General features: G+C 37.5%; 3 protein-coding genes across 6 annotated transcripts; all 3 read right to left on the reverse strand.

Moving 5' to 3' along the window:
* Positions 1-1,218: 1,218 nt before the first annotated feature.
* LOC127986940 (glutaminase kidney isoform, mitochondrial) lies at positions 1,219-6,864 on the reverse strand. 3 transcript variants are annotated; one of them, XM_052589203.1, is made up of 18 exons: positions 6,489-6,864; positions 6,244-6,343; positions 5,583-5,704; positions 5,353-5,482; positions 5,200-5,279; positions 4,961-5,124; positions 4,821-4,879; positions 4,364-4,396; positions 3,949-4,007; positions 3,267-3,333; positions 3,130-3,180; positions 2,866-3,042; positions 2,515-2,646; positions 2,323-2,415; positions 2,131-2,192; positions 1,951-2,027; positions 1,789-1,852; positions 1,219-1,709 (listed from the first exon to the last, which is right to left on the reverse strand). In XM_052589203.1, the coding sequence occupies exons 1-18, from the start codon at positions 6,779-6,781 to the stop codon at positions 1,553-1,555; spliced, it is 1,920 nt and encodes a 639-aa protein (XP_052445163.1). In that variant the 5' UTR covers positions 6,782-6,864; the 3' UTR covers positions 1,219-1,552. The 3 variants fall into 3 exon arrangements, with proteins under 3 accessions (XP_052445163.1, XP_052445164.1, XP_052445165.1); XM_052589204.1 differs by lacking the exon at positions 6,489-6,864 and having other exon boundaries at positions 4,961-5,116; positions 5,353-5,704; positions 6,244-6,270; XM_052589205.1 differs by lacking the exons at positions 6,244-6,343; positions 6,489-6,864 and having other exon boundaries at positions 4,961-5,116; positions 5,353-5,501.
* Positions 6,865-7,268: 404 nt separating this feature from the next.
* On the reverse strand, positions 7,269-11,129 carry LOC127986955 (retinol dehydrogenase 7-like). Of its 2 annotated transcripts, XM_052589226.1 has the most exons (6): positions 10,972-11,129; positions 9,910-9,975; positions 9,500-9,825; positions 9,171-9,429; positions 8,896-9,059; positions 7,269-8,601 (listed from the first exon to the last, which is right to left on the reverse strand). In XM_052589226.1, exons 2-6 carry the CDS (start codon positions 9,924-9,926, stop codon positions 8,381-8,383), a joined length of 987 nt encoding a protein of 328 aa, XP_052445186.1. In that variant the 5' UTR covers positions 9,927-9,975; positions 10,972-11,129; the 3' UTR covers positions 7,269-8,380. The 2 variants fall into 2 exon arrangements, with proteins under 2 accessions (XP_052445186.1, XP_052445187.1); XM_052589227.1 differs by lacking the exon at positions 10,972-11,129 and having other exon boundaries at positions 9,910-10,023.
* Positions 11,130-12,193: 1,064 nt separating this feature from the next.
* On the reverse strand, positions 12,194-14,293 carry LOC127986979 (biogenesis of lysosome-related organelles complex 1 subunit 1). Its single transcript, XM_052589258.1, has 4 exons — positions 14,105-14,293; positions 13,335-13,407; positions 12,584-12,716; positions 12,194-12,490 (listed from the first exon to the last, which is right to left on the reverse strand). Exons 1-4 carry the CDS (start codon positions 14,163-14,165, stop codon positions 12,380-12,382), a joined length of 378 nt encoding a protein of 125 aa, XP_052445218.1. The 5' UTR covers positions 14,166-14,293; the 3' UTR covers positions 12,194-12,379.
* Positions 14,294-14,789: the final 496 nt, after the last annotated feature.

The following is a 14,789-nucleotide window of genomic DNA, read 5'->3' on the forward strand; positions in this document are numbered from 1 at the left end:
GTGCACATTGCACAGGCAACACGCTGCTGTCGAGCACAAATCGGATCTCTCCTGGGACAGAGTTGACTGGGTTGTTAAACACGTCATTGAAACTGCAAACTAGCTGTTTCTGAGAGACGTGTCTGACCATGCAACAAGTTCGTGAAGCTCCTTTGGTATGGTAAATTTCAGTCCTGCAGCCTTGTTTAAAAAACTGTCAAAAGGTTCATCAACTTCCTGCTTGCAACACCCAAATATACACCTTTTAACATAAATAAACACTCCAAACACTGAATAATGTAAAATAATAATAATAATAATCAGGTAGAAACAAAAGGTTATGTAAGGGGCAGAACAAATGTTTACAGGCTGAAACCTCTGTTACAGTTTCTAATATGTGAATGTGCTATAGTGCACGTTTCATTTACAGATGCAAGTATACTCTAGGCCTATATAATATCCAATCAGATCCACCTTGAAGTTGTACTAAAATACAGGCTGCTCATTGACATTTGGCGTCATAATAGCGCTACTATGCAGTTCCTAAAGTCTTCTGAATCGGGTTTCATTTATTTGGATATTTTGTGGGTGGTTGCAAGGCTGTTCTAGATTGTTGTTGGGTTATAGATGTATGTAGGGTGACCATATTTTAGTTTTTCAAAAAGAGGACAGTAGGGGGCGGGTTGCAGGCTTAACACTGAGTGCGTGTGATCGCGAAATCGAAAGTGAAAGGAAACAGCAGAAACGCTCATTTAAAAATATTTAAAAACACCGCATCCTGAGAGCGGCTCCCTGATGCACGAAAAATTAGATACAATATTAGAATTCTTAAAGGAGTGGACACAAGAATCGCGGGAGCAATGGTCAGAGATTCAGCAAGAGGGAGATTGACCTCATACCTAATTCCCCCGGGACTTCTTATTTTACAACAATGAGTGCAAGCTAGATTAAAGTGATTATTACGTTTTGAATATTGATATTTTTTTTACATAAACGCATTGATTTGTTACAGGAGGCTTTTGGGTGAACTAACCCTTTCTTAAAAAACAACAACAACAACAACCGAGTCCCGGACATTTTTTTCACTCATCGTTGTAGGTCCAAAAAGAGTACATTTCCTGGGAAAAGAGGACGTATGGTCACCCTAGATGTTTTACATATAGATACATATTATTATAACCTTTTTTAAAACCTATAGTGTGGCAACATAATAAGAAAGAGAATATTATCAGCATTAGATTCTGTTTTGGCATGGTTGGATTTGTTTATTAGTCACAAATACTGTACACTCCACACTGTATAAGTCAATTCAATATAGTGCTTATACATATAGTCAAAGCACTTTACAGTATTAAATAGGAAATTAGTGTGCATTACCAAGGAAGTTTCCAAGAAGATATGTCAAACTACAATATATAACAAATTATGTACAAATATTTAATATTTACACATAAAAATATAGTTCGCTTTTTATCTCTGTCCAGAGAAATTTCCATGTTAGTGACCTTATTTTAACAATATCTAATTACATAACCTATAGTCTTAAATAGGGTAAATTCACAGCAGATTACTCTCATCCCTCCAGAGATGAACATTTGGATTGATCACTATGGTTTTCTGTGTCAGTCTGAGATGTTTGCAGACTGTAGCTTTGCTCATATTCCTCCAAGACCTTCACCACATCCTCATGACCGAACTGCATGGCATCATCCCGAGGAATATTTCCCCACCTGAATAAGAGACATCAGGTCAATCATCACCAAATGGAAGAAGCTGAAGGTAAACATGGAAAGAAACAGGGCTCTGTACCGGTCTTTCACAAAAGGGTTTACTTTGCAGGACTGCGACAGAAATAGCACAACATCCATGTGACCTAAAACAGAGAAGACATAGATGGTCAATTATGTGCATGATTAATATATCATGTTTGGGACAGAAAGATTATTTAATGTTTGCAGAAAATGATTCTACCCTCAGCAGCAGCTATGTGAAGAGGTGTCCGAGAGTCATAGTCCTTCAGCTCCATATCCATAGATGAAAGGGCAAACCTGAGGAACAATGGAGAAAGAGGGCAATGAGTCATTTATATTTCAGTAGCAGTATTATTCAGTATTTGGAGTAATAAAGACATTGTGAAGTATATAAAATAACCTTCTCAGAGCTGAGACATCTCCACTGTGGGCTGCAAACATCAGATTCACCACCGATTTATTCTAAGAAAAGAAAATATTGTTGTGCATTGTTTGCTGAAACTATTAATCAGTCTAAAAATAGGGCATCTTCTCAACGTTTGGTGTTTAAAATTGGTTAATGTGAAAGCTGTTATTCTCATTTTTGATTTACCCTGTCATCACCAGACTGTCTGCGAGGGTCCTGCTTCTTCAGAAAGTGCCTCAGATTATCATAATTGTGGAAGTTGAACATAGACACCAGTTCCTAATTATGGAAGGGTTACAAAATTAGTCACTTAGACTAAATTTATGATGGAGAATTTAAAAAGGGGGTGTAAAACCAACAGGACGATAACAGAAGCACCTGACAGAAGCGAATTCCACGGACGCTGTTCCCAAATTTGTCCACAGGGGGCGACCAACACATGACACCCATCACGTTCGGCACCACCAGAAGAACAGCGCCAGACACACCAGATTTAGCAGGTAATCCAACCTGACATGTGTTGGTAAATAAAGTCATATAGTTCGTTACTATGACAAGTGTCAGTACAACTAAAATAATTACAATTTGTTACAAAAAGCTATCAGAAAAGTCCTTCGTATCATATCGCATAAAAGTTTTCAATAACTAGTGGCTACACAAAATCCTAATAAATTTTCACTCTTAAAGGTCATACAATTCAAGCAGTGTAGAAACAATCCTTTTACGCACATGGAAAGCGAACTGTCCCGAGTAGTCGTACATCCCGCAGGAGTGCATGAGACTCAGCGTGTTTCGTACGGCTTCGGTGCTCAGGACTCTCTCTCCTGTGATTGGACAGATGCCTCCGTTAGCCAGTGTGGCAGCCATTACACTGCCAGACTCGCACGTGACCTCTATAGCGCACAACTTTGAGGGACAGAAAGGAAATTCTGATGGGATTATCAGAAGTATTAAATGTCTGATTTAATAGTGAAAAAATGTCAACTGGCCTACCTGGAAATAAAAGTCCAGTGCGTCTATCATATCCCCCCCTACAGGAAAACACTGTAAAAAGGACGTCATAGTTGTGTTTGCATAGAATAAACAACACCTTTTTAGTTTGCTTAATTAAAGCATGCTAAAGTACAAACTTTCTTCTCTTTTAGGTAGTATCCTATTGCGTAGTTTCTGTCTCCTGTCTCCTTCTCGGACTGGAACCTGTTGAAAAGGAAATTAAACTTAAAGGAACGCTCCACTTTTTTCTCCAACTTCCCAAGAGTTAATAAATTGAGTATCACCATTTTTGAATCCATTCAGCCGATCTCCGGGTCTGGGGATAGCACTTTTAGCATAGCTTAGCATACATCATTGAATCCTATTAGACCAGTAGCATTGCATTCAAAAATGACCAAAGAGTATTGATATTTTTCCTATTTCAGACTTGACTCTTCACTCTTGACAGTTCCTTGATTATAACACTGGAATTGAAGTCTAGTTCCTAATCATATCGGCCTAGAAAATCGCAACTTTTAATTTTCCACTGGTCTTAGTACACGATATAACTACAGAAGAGTCTATCTTAAATAGGAAAAACACTGAAACGCTTTAGTCATTTTTGAGTGCGATGCTACTGGTCTAATAGGAATCAATGATGTATGCTAACAAGCTATGCTAAAAATGCTATCCCCAGACAAAGAGATCAGCTGAATGGATTCAAAAATTGTAAAACTCAATTTATTAAAACTGGGCGAATTATCCTATTTTCAAAAAAAAAGTGTTCCTTTTATGTCAAGGTGCAAAAACTTGTGCAAAATGATAAATTGAAAAACATACGTTGCGTTGCTGAAGCCCACATACTCCCTGCCTGTCATTTTCTTCACAAACTCCATCACCTGTGAAAGTGACTCAAGACAATTCATTTCTCCATAGACTTGCTATAGAAAACAGTCATTTTATAGAACATACATTTTACAGATGCCTAAAAAGATTATATTTTCAAGGAATAAAAACTGTGGAAAAGAATTTCAGTCTTTCCCTAAAACAAAGCTACTGTATGACTTTAAAATATTGCTGAAAAGTCGTATGCACTTCTTGTTTATACTTTTGGATTTTAATAGCCTTACTTTCATTTTGACAATTGTCTACTTTTTGCTGCATTAAAGGAATAAATAATCATAGAAGTTCTGAAAAACATTAAGGTTGATTTATCTTTTTTTTAAATGGCTACTTTCCACAGGTTATAACTTACATAGTCAAACTTCTCGGCCTTGTTGACACCTGGCTGTAGAAAAACAACAGTAAAATTTCAGCAAAACTCATGAATTTTATCCTTAATAGGCTGTACTGAAAGCTCTGGTAACCTAGAAAGCACAAGTCACATACATCTAGTGTAAAGGGCACTTTTAATAGACTGGATTTAGTCCAGACCAGTAATACTGCTGCTCATAGCTTCACAAGGTCAGTCTGCTACACGTGCAGCAGTTGCACTGGGTCTGTCCACACAGAGCAGGATTCTGGGTCATAGGTTTATTAAATCAATCTCATTCTGGCCCTGTCTGCATGCCAATACATGTGCGTATATCAGTGTTTGTTTGGGAGTCGTGCAGATCGGATAATCAGACAAACAAGAAAATACTGTTAACACAAACCTACTCGACGCCAAAAAAATCCACCAGAAAATATATATTTTTTAAAAAAATGTATACCTTAATAAGTGAACTGATGACAATTGCTCCAGCATTGACCATGGGATTATGAGGTTTATCTAAGAACAGAAAAACCACTCCGCTCAATTAACGAATTAAATTATTGTTATTATTGTAAATAAATTAATTTTCCCACCCACTTTCTTCATCTAGTGAGAGTTTGTTGAATTTGAATCCGCTGGGCTCCTTCCCTACGTAGTGATGAATGCGCTCCGTGCCGTGCTCGTGTACAGCGATGGCGTACTCAAGCGGCTTCACGCATGACTGCAAACAGAACGGCACCTTTGTGTCTCCCACTGAGTGTCTGAAATCAAAGAGGGTACTTAAAAAAACACAATTTGATATTTTAGAAAAACTGGCGTCAGATTTATATATTCACCTTTGTCCATCCACTGTGCAGAGAGAAACACCCCAAAGATTAGGACTGAACTTGGTCAGATGGGGAATGTATTTTGCAACCTAAAAAAAGTTTATAGGATTGAATAGGTAGCTATACAAATAAGTGAGAGAAATGGATTACAAACATCCCTACCTGTCCATCGTGTTGCAGTTTTGATGTGTAGTAAATATCATTTATGACACCCACAAATGCCTCAAATTCTGGAATGATAAACTTCCGTCTGAAAGCGAGACTCAGCAGGACTATGTTGCCACCCACACACCTGTCGCGATATTAGAAATCTTCGCAATCGGTAAACTACCAAGTTCCTTTTCTGCAGGAAGTTTGTGAATCTGTATTGCCTGACCTCAACGAATACTCACTTTCGGAACAGCTCACGGTCCATCATGACTTCACCGGCTGATTCCTGGACAGCTTTGCGAATCTTTTCCATGCAGTCGCGCAATCTGGGGTCAGAGGTCAGAAGGCCGGTGCTTTTCACTGCCTGTAAGACGGAAAGATACTGTTCTGTCTTTTCACAATCATTCACAAATTTACTTTGAGTAATGCCGTTGTGCAATGCATTTGTTGCGCAAACATTAAACACTGATAAATGTGAAAAAAACAAGACTATGAATAAACAATAATCAAACATAAACAAAACAAAAATCAACCTTCTGGCAAACTGAAGATTTAAATCTAATAAAAAAAAGCATCTCATTTATATTATACTGTTTATTGATTTTCCTTATTAATGATTACATACTGATGACACAAACCGGTTCCACAAAGTCTGGATAAACGTTTGTGTGTTTTGTCCCAGACTTTTCATGACCGAATCAGATTTCAGGAAACATAGGGGGTTGATGATAGTAACTGAGCACACAGCATGCCACTGAGTAAATGTAGGACCTCCCCACTGTTGCCCATATACAGTGATATTATACAGCTAGTAGACTTGGAAAACTGCTAGTGCAAAGATTTAAAAATCCAGTTAAAACTTGTGTGTATATGTAAATGAAAAAAAAAAAAAAAAAAACTCACAGCAATGAAATGAGACACAGGAACTTTTTCTGCTCCTTCAGTTATAGTGTAGAAAAGCATGTCTTCTACTCCAGAGAACAGACCTTTATTGGTCATGTGTCTGTTTTAATAAAACAAAATTAGACATATGCCAACCCCAGACATATTGTAGTTCAGGTATTTCAGTTTATTAGCATATTTATCAAACATTTAAGTATGCATTATTGTTTTTATATACGATTTCATTTATCCTACAAGTTACTCACTTTTTCGAAGTAGGTAGATCCGCGGATGCACGAGCGATAAATTCTTGACTCGCGTGAATGCGCGAAGATAAACTGAACGACCTCCGCGTCACGTTCTGACATGTTGAGCTGCTTTTTGCGATGTCTTTCGCCAGTAAACCAACAACTCCGACGTTAGTCAGTCGTAGGGTCCTGAAAGATATCATCATTAGACAAAATCTAAAGTTTAAAGCGTTAAAACGGGAATTCAATCTATTCCGTGTCTCAAATAACGGTGTCCAGAGTCTCGCGCGGCTGTTTGTTTTGAGGCGCATGAACAGGTGCGCGTGGAAGCCGGTGGAACGCCAGAGGCACTTTATCAACACTGAGGGCAAGTCCACTGTCACGGATTACTAGATAACTATAACTTTACTGTTAAAGCAACGAGGGGAGGAGTGACTTCATGCCATGACGTTAGACAGCATGTTTTGAAATGTTTATAAAGCTTATAGCCTACATTTCATTCAAATCATCATAGCACAGAACAAACTTTTAATGAATAACTTTTAATAACATTTAATGAATGATTAATGTTTCTCTAAGAAGGATTTTAAGTAAATAAATATGATACATTTTAAGTATATTATCTCAGGACTTTTAAAGAGTATGCTAGCTGTCCTACTGAAAAAAAAACAATAACATCAAAAACGAAAAGTGCTTAAACCAAAAAGTTTTATGGCGAGTTCAGCTTGAAACAGTAAACCAGCATGCTGATTTAAGCAGTTTTTCTTTCTTTCTGTGAAGAGATTCGTGCACAGAAAATGTTCTTATAACATTTATTGAATCATGTTTATACAGTTATATTAACTCAATTTCCCCTTAAAACAGTAATTCTGACAGTTTCGTACAAATATAACGCCAAAACTCAAAGTAGGTGGCACTTTAGCAACACATCTACATTAGATGACCAACAGGCAAAACTGGTGATGCAGTTTCAAGGCACATTGTAACTATGTATAATGGTTCATAAATATACAAAATTACTGATAATGTTAAGTTACCAGATAACTTTGCATCATTAATGCACTATTAAATTCACAGTGTTTATAAACTCTAGTTACTATTAGCACATTTCCACTGCTTGGTACGACTCGGCTTGGCATGGTTCAGTATGGCACAGCATGGCTCGGTGTGCGTTTCCACTGCAGTTTAGTACCGCTTTAGAGTGGGTGTGATTATTCTGTTTGTTTTGACGATTTGTGCTACCTTGTCAGATTTTGCTACCTTCAGTTTATTGCGATAAAGCGGAAAGTGCGATAGCGAAAAGTGATTTTGCTTTCATCATGATATAAATAAGGTATTAATAAAATATTAACTTGTACACCTACCCCTTACAGTACCATAAATACTAATCTGATCTGTAGCATTATTTGTCAGCATTATTATTATTTGTTGAAAAAAATTGTCATTACGTGTTGTCCCATCTAGCTCTCACTCTCCCAATCTCCGCTCCTCTGCTATCAATGAGAAGAAAACCTGAACGTCCTCAACTGACAACGAAACAACCATTTTTGGGGTTGTTAAAAAAAAAAGGTGCACTCGTTCAAAACAGTTACGTTCGATCTCTTTCGCTGGCAATGGTCCTGTTGTGTCTCTGTGACGCAGGTAGTGACGATTCTCTCCAGCCAATCAGTGATCAGTTTAAGAATCATGTTTGGTAACGGTACGGTTTACTTGGAACCCGAGGTGGTACTAAAAAACTTACCAGGTGCTGTATCCAGTAGAAAACCCCCCAAAAGTGAACCATACCATGCCATAACAGGCAGTGGAAAAGCGCCATTAGTAAGACCCCAAAATAAAGTATCTATAGTGTATCATAAGAGGGAAATGAAAGATAAGAGTTAAACATATGTGGCCTAAGATTACTTCCAAATCTAGACACTTTTTGCAGGCTTTGGCAACACCAGCTTCAGCGCGATATCTACAACACAAGCAGGCATGTAAGACAAGGGAATCCACAAGAGCTTGGCGTCCCAGCCTGCGCTGTAGCGTGTTCTTGGGTGGACGGCCAGCAGGGCATGTTCCATGCAGTTGGTCACTTTACTGAGGTCAGAATCGCATATGGTGTTCATGATCAGCCTCTGGATATTGATGTCTGGAGAGACAAAGAGTGTCTAAATAGACTATACTCTTAAAAATGAATGTACGTCATTATGATTCAGTAAAGAACCTTTAACATGGAAACTTTTCAATGCATGAAAGGTTCTTATAGTGGAAAAAGGTTATTATATGTTCTTCACACTGTGGTGCTTTTAACAATTGTTCACTGAAAGATTCTTTGGGAAACCAAAAATGTTTTTTTCTGTTGCATTATAAAAGGTTTATTGTCAAGACTATTGTAAGAGAATGGAGAAATTGAGAAAAGTAGTTGTTGGCGTAAATAGCATACATTTATCCAAGTATTTGTCTCCATAGCTCTCCTTCACTTCAGGGGTCAGCTGGTTCCAGAGGCGATGAAGTTCCCTCTCGATGGGCTCTAAGCTGGTCACCTGAGTCTTGAAGAAACCAGGTTCAATGATGCACACATTGACCCCAAAATTTTGGATATCCCTCCTGAAATTACATCAAAAGGTATTCTATGAAGAAAAAACGTAGAGGTGGTTTCAAAAGTCAAAACTGCTGAAAAAAAAAGACAACAACTAAGTTTTGATTGTAGTGTGATACCTGAGACAATCAGAGAAGCTTTCCACTGCGAACTTTGAGATGCAGTATCCTCCGCCGTTAGCTGCCACTCTTCCCAAAACTGACGCCACATTCACCAGTCGTCCACGGGCCTTTTTGACAAGAGGCAAGAAGTCCATGGTCATCTCGATCATGCCAGTCATGTTGACTTTAAGCGTGCTTTGGAAGTCTTCGATTTTCATCCACTCTGACGGACCCATGGGAAGGGAGCGTCCTGCGTTGTTCACCAGACCCCAAAGTCCTAGAAAGTTGGGAACAATGATGTCACAATTGTTTCTAAATCACACTTTGAGGTCTCAACTGAAACAAACCTTTATCTCCAACTTCTTTTTTGGTCCATTCCAAAGCCTTCTGAATGCTGGCCGTGCTGGTCACGTCCAAGATGCAGGTCTTCAGGTAAGGTCCTGTCGCGCTCTTCAGATCTTCTGCACCCTTTTCCGTGAAACACCCGGCTAGGACGCGGAAACCACGTTTGTCCAGCCGCTTGCACAGTAGGTATCCGAACCCAGAGTCGCAACCGGTCACAAAAACGTGTTTCTCCGAGACCTTGGTGATCTCCAAGTTGTCCCGGTAGAACCACACCAGAACCCATAGCAGCACAAACGCACCCAAGACATATGTGCACGTGCAATTGTTACTGTAAGCACAAAATGCATACAAACTCTATGTAGTCTTTAGTTTGTTTGCTTTGTGTTTTGATTTTAATCAGACACATTCTTACCTCAAGTACTCGTACATCGTTTCTGCCGCCTGAGTGATTCTGCGAAAGATGTTTTGTAAACAGTTGCTTTTTGGTAGAATGCCAATGACGTAAAAGAAAGAAAAAACACAACAATGCAGGTGTAATTATGAAGCGTCAGGATGCAATCCCAAACTCCAACAAAAACCAGTTCAAAAAGGTATTGTGAACTACCACTAAAAAAAAAAAAAATTCCACAAACTGACTCGGAACTGGTAAGACCTGTATGTTGTAATGACGTCTTTGGAGGCTTATCGAACATTATTGACCCGTGCGCACTGCTCCTCTTGGTTCTAGATTATGCAGTCACAGGGCGCTAACATGAGTAACACTGTTGTTTTTCAGAGCACATGAGAAATCTTGAGCTAAGGCTCTTATGAAACAAAGGGAGCCTTGGTATCAGCGTAACGGTTTAGAGAATGCTGTTAAATTGAAAACCCAGTAAAACCGAAACACAAACCCTATTAGCTACAGCGACTAATTAGTAAAGAGAAAGGCTGAGGATTCATCTCTCCGCTACAATGCAACCAATAAGACAAAACCATCCATTTGAGCTCCTATATGCACATTAAGCTTTGAGGTATGTACGCTAATTAATTATTGAAACAAACAGGGCTTTATCAAATAATTATTAATCTGCTTTCTGATACGAATTGCATAAATTTGTATATATACAATACTTTGCAACTAATTTCCAGATGATTTGACATTGCTAAAGAATCTAAGTGGAAATAACCAAAACTTCTAAACCAATCATATCATAGTCCCGAAAAATAAGAATATGTATTAGCAAAAGAGAAGTCAATTATTTTAACAAATATCGTAGTACATCAAATTAATACTCACACTAACCTGATTAATAATTCAAGATAATTACATTTCACATGTTTGCAAGTAAAACGTTTTCAAATACAATACCCTTTTTTTGGTGAATAAATACTTATTTAAACATACACATTTAAATACATATGAATTCACTGTCATTGAGGATAAAAACAAGAAATTCTTCTTCTATCAGATAAAGTCGTCAGTTATCAGAGTTACCTTTTCCCTTCTTGGCTCTGGAGCTGGAGGTCCTGAACGTGTTTGGTGAGTGATCTGAAGTGGGTCTGCGTCTTTATCCCTAAAGCTGATTCTATCAGCCAGAGCCACAATTTCTAATCTCCAATCCCACTGTATTGCTGTTAGGCCTTTTTTTGTGTGTGGCTTGTGTAAGCGTGAGCCACAAATAGCTGGGCTGGGAGGAACTTTTGAGGAGAAATATGCCAATTCGCTTTATTTTTAGGTTAATCGAATCGGTTTTTGGGAGGTTGACAGGACACTTAGGCAATGACAGGAGCATCCAGTGATGCCAGACTGGGACACTACAGTAGTTTTAAACAATTTCTATTTTTGTTCAGATGATTATATGAAGTTTTTATGGCCTCCTAATAATGGAGAGACTACATTAAATATGAGTACTTATTTAAAAAGAAACAATAATAGTTAGAAATTAGAATATACAATTATATATCGTAAAGGTCTCTGTGCAATTGGTAAAATGGTCTCAATTTCCCAGCAGTCACTTGTATAATGAAAACTTCTGGAGAATTATGTCTTCCTCAGGGTCTGGTGAGAATGTTTTCCCTTCTCCGGCCCCGGTGTGAACCTTGGATCACAGAACCAGACCAAACCAAATAGGCTTTTATATTTTTACAACTAATTTAATAAAGATTTCCTTGCTCTGCTCGGGACATAGTAAATTGGAACTGAATTTAGTTCTGAATTGGATTCACATCCATCTATCAAAAATGGTAAAAAATAATCTTATAGACCTATAACCATTTTATGCAGTCCCATGGGGCCAACATGTAAAATCTGGATTTAAACCAGCCACATTCTGTTCTTGCTTTCCATTTTCTTAGTTTTACATGTTACTCTGTCCCCTTATGTTAATCCTGAGGCTGAAAGCCCTTGTCGTAAATGTGGATTATGTAGCGTCACAGTGCGTGCACGGCTTAACACGGGTTCAGTAAAAATTAATTAACAAACTGTGAAATCCCACAAAAACGTATTAAATCTATTTTAGCTCACGGTTACATCTATAAAAGGGGCAGGAAAATCGTGTAACCCTGGTTGCTACTATATGTTAATTTCTGAGACCGAATGGAAAACACTTGTCAAATGTTGGTCAAAACTGTTTGTATGAAGTAAGAAGCAGGACAGTGTTTCTGTGCAGGTGAACTTTTGGAGTTAAAATGTGATATAAAATGCTCCACCGCAGCAGTTATAGCACTATAGATATTTTTTATTATACAAGCATATTATGTACAATAAAAATGAACCAAATCAGAAATAAACAGCTGTTCCAGCAAATATTTACTGGAATAAATGAGACACAGAAGTCTCAAGTGTCCAAGTTTCACCAACATCTGGCGTTTCTGTTCATTTTGGAGCATCAGAGTCCATCCACTCATGAGGATGTGGGCTGAACCGGGCTTTTGTGCACGTACTCCAGAGCTGTCGCAATCGTCCGCATGTCCATCTCGATACTTCTTGCCCAGTTCTCCACATCTCCGATTTCCTGTACAGGAATGAGCTCTCATTACATCTGCACAGTTGACCAGTTGCAACACTAAATTCACACATGAATCAATATATAAAAGAGATTGAGTACTTTTAAAGCCTGGTTGAAGTTCTCAACCATGTTGATCCACTGGGCCGTCTGCTTGGCAAACTGATTGGCCTGAACCTGCAGCGTCTTCACCTCATGGTCCAGCTTGCGTTGGTTGACGTACGCCTGCGCCACCCTGAACAGATGTACTTATACATTACAATGGCTTAAAGGAATAGTTCGCCCAAAATGAAAATCTCAAAAATGTGCTAAGATGTAGGCGAGTTTGTTTTTTCATCAGGTTTGGAGAAATTTTGCATCACATCACTTGCATTCCTCTGCAGTGGATGGGTGCCATCAGAATGAGTCTAAATGGCTATAGTAATCCACACTTATCCAACTCCAGTCCATCAGTTAATACCTTTTCTCTTCGCAAGATGTTAATTGACACACTGTTTTGGATTCTGATGGCACCCATTCACTGCAGAGGATCCACTGGTGAAGAACAGATGTGATGCTAAATTTCCCCAGATCTGTTCTGATGTAGAAAGAAACTCAGCTGCATCTTGGATGGCCCGAGGGTGAGTAGATGCTCAGTATTTTTTATTAATGGGTGAACTATTCTGTTTGCATAAAATCTGTCTATTCCAAGAACAATTCTCTGTTGCATCCAACCATGCAACTCTAATCTGCTTTCTCAGAATTTCATCATAATGTTCACACAGAGACTGGGATTATGACCAAAGTGATCACATGAACTGATTATATAATCCTGTTAGAGTACCTTTACAAACATATAAAACTATAGTCTCACCCTACATTGAGATGATCCACCAGGGCTTCTGTTAAACATGTTGCAGCTGCTATAGCCTCTCGCCTCCGTCTTTCTGAACCATATAGAAGCATTTTAAGAAGCATATAGAAGCATATAAAAAATAATAATTTTAAAAATCAGTAATTTCATATCATGTGATTTTGTTTTGATTTGTTTTGGGGGGTTGACAATTTCAAGTAATGAAATACATATATTAGGATTAATCACGATTAATCGCAGCCAACATAAATGCTTTTGTTTACATAATACGTGTTTATACTGTATATATTCATCATGTGTGTGTGTGTGTGTGTGTGTGTGTGTGTGTGTGTATATATATATATATATATATATATATATATATATATATACACACACACACACACACACACACACACACACACACACACACACACACACACACAAATGCATGTAAATGTGTGTACACCACTTTTCAATCTTTGCAAAATAATAATTTATTCATTCACAGTTAATGAAGTTAATTAATTGCAAGAATAATTGACTTATTTCTGTAGTCTAACGTAAAATACAAGCGGTGGCCGTGACTAAATTAAGGAAATAAGCCTATTAAGAAGAATTTGCGACTCGAATGAAAATGAATAACGAATTGTATTACTAATAACAATATATCAGCTCCATCTTTTCTTAAATACATTTTTACGTACAAATATTAAGATGCATCTTTATCTTGACATTTTAATCAAAGGGCCTATAAGTGCTAGTCGGTAGAGATCCACAGAAACACAAACCTTGTAATTCTTTCCTTTCGTTTTGTTTCGCTTGGTGTTCTTTTAATAAACGAGAGAGCATCTCGGCTATTTATTGTGAACGAAAATAAAATACGTTCATTTGATAAAGTCAATTTTCTCCAAATGTTTTGGCAGTCCCTGGATTCACATGACAGGCGTCTCGAAAACATACGGAAAGCGCGGAGGGACAGTACGTACAAGATATTTTTAAAACGACATTTTCAAAATAAAAGTCTAAACGATTCAAAAAATATATATATGTATATCACAGAGCGCTTACAACTGGCCTACTGCACTTGACTGAATGATAAAACGATCTTTTAAAAAATTATTTTAATCACAAAATTTGTACTATATCTCAATTAATCGCATCCAAAATAAAACATTTTGTTTGCATAATATATTTGTGTGTGTTGTTCATATTTATTATGTATATAAAAACACACGCTCATACATTATATATTGAAAATATAAAAATGTATATATTTATATTCAATAAAAAATTATATTACATAATATATGAAATATGAAAGCATAACATTTTTATGTATAAATGTGTGTATTTATGCATAATAATGCATTATAAATACTAAATATACACAGTACACACACAAAAACGTTTATTTTGGATGCGATTACTCGTTTAACAGCACTACGTTATATTTAATACTTTTACGTGTTTACC

This window comes from Carassius gibelio, chromosome B22 (assembly GCF_023724105.1).
Source record: "Carassius gibelio isolate Cgi1373 ecotype wild population from Czech Republic chromosome B22, carGib1.2-hapl.c, whole genome shotgun sequence".
NCBI classification, from domain to species: domain Eukaryota; kingdom Metazoa; phylum Chordata; class Actinopteri; order Cypriniformes; family Cyprinidae; genus Carassius; species Carassius gibelio.

Bases quoted from the DNA above. Each gene is read 5' to 3' on its own strand.
- LOC127986940 (XM_052589203.1), bottom strand. From the start codon at position 6,781: ATGCGCCTCAAAACAAACAGCCGCGCGAGACTCTGGACACCGTTATTT. The intron at 2,193-2,322 runs GTAAATCAAAAA...TTCTTTTCTTAG, and splicing joins GACAGTCTGGTGATGACAGG to AATAAATCGGTGGTGAATCT. The intron at 1,710-1,788 runs GTACAGAGCCCT...TCTCTTATTCAG, and splicing joins AACCCTTTTGTGAAAGACCG to GTGGGGAAATATTCCTCGGG.
- LOC127986955 (XM_052589226.1), bottom strand. The intron at 9,430-9,499 runs GTTTGTTTCAGT...CCAACTTTCTAG, and splicing joins AAAAGAAGTTGGAGATAAAG to GACTTTGGGGTCTGGTGAAC. The intron at 9,060-9,170 runs GTATCACACTAC...ATGTAATTTCAG, and splicing joins AGCTTCTCTGATTGTCTCAG to GAGGGATATCCAAAATTTTG.
- LOC127986979 (XM_052589258.1), bottom strand. From the start codon at position 14,165: ATGCTCTCTCGTTTATTAAAAGAACACCAAGCGAAACAAAACGAAAGG. The intron at 13,408-14,104 runs GTTTGTGTTTCT...TATATGGTTCAG, and splicing joins CGAAAGGAAAGAATTACAAG to AAAGACGGAGGCGAGAGGCT. The intron at 12,717-13,334 runs GTGAGACTATAG...ACATCTGTTCAG, and splicing joins GTGGATCATCTCAATGTAGG to GGTGGCGCAGGCGTACGTCA.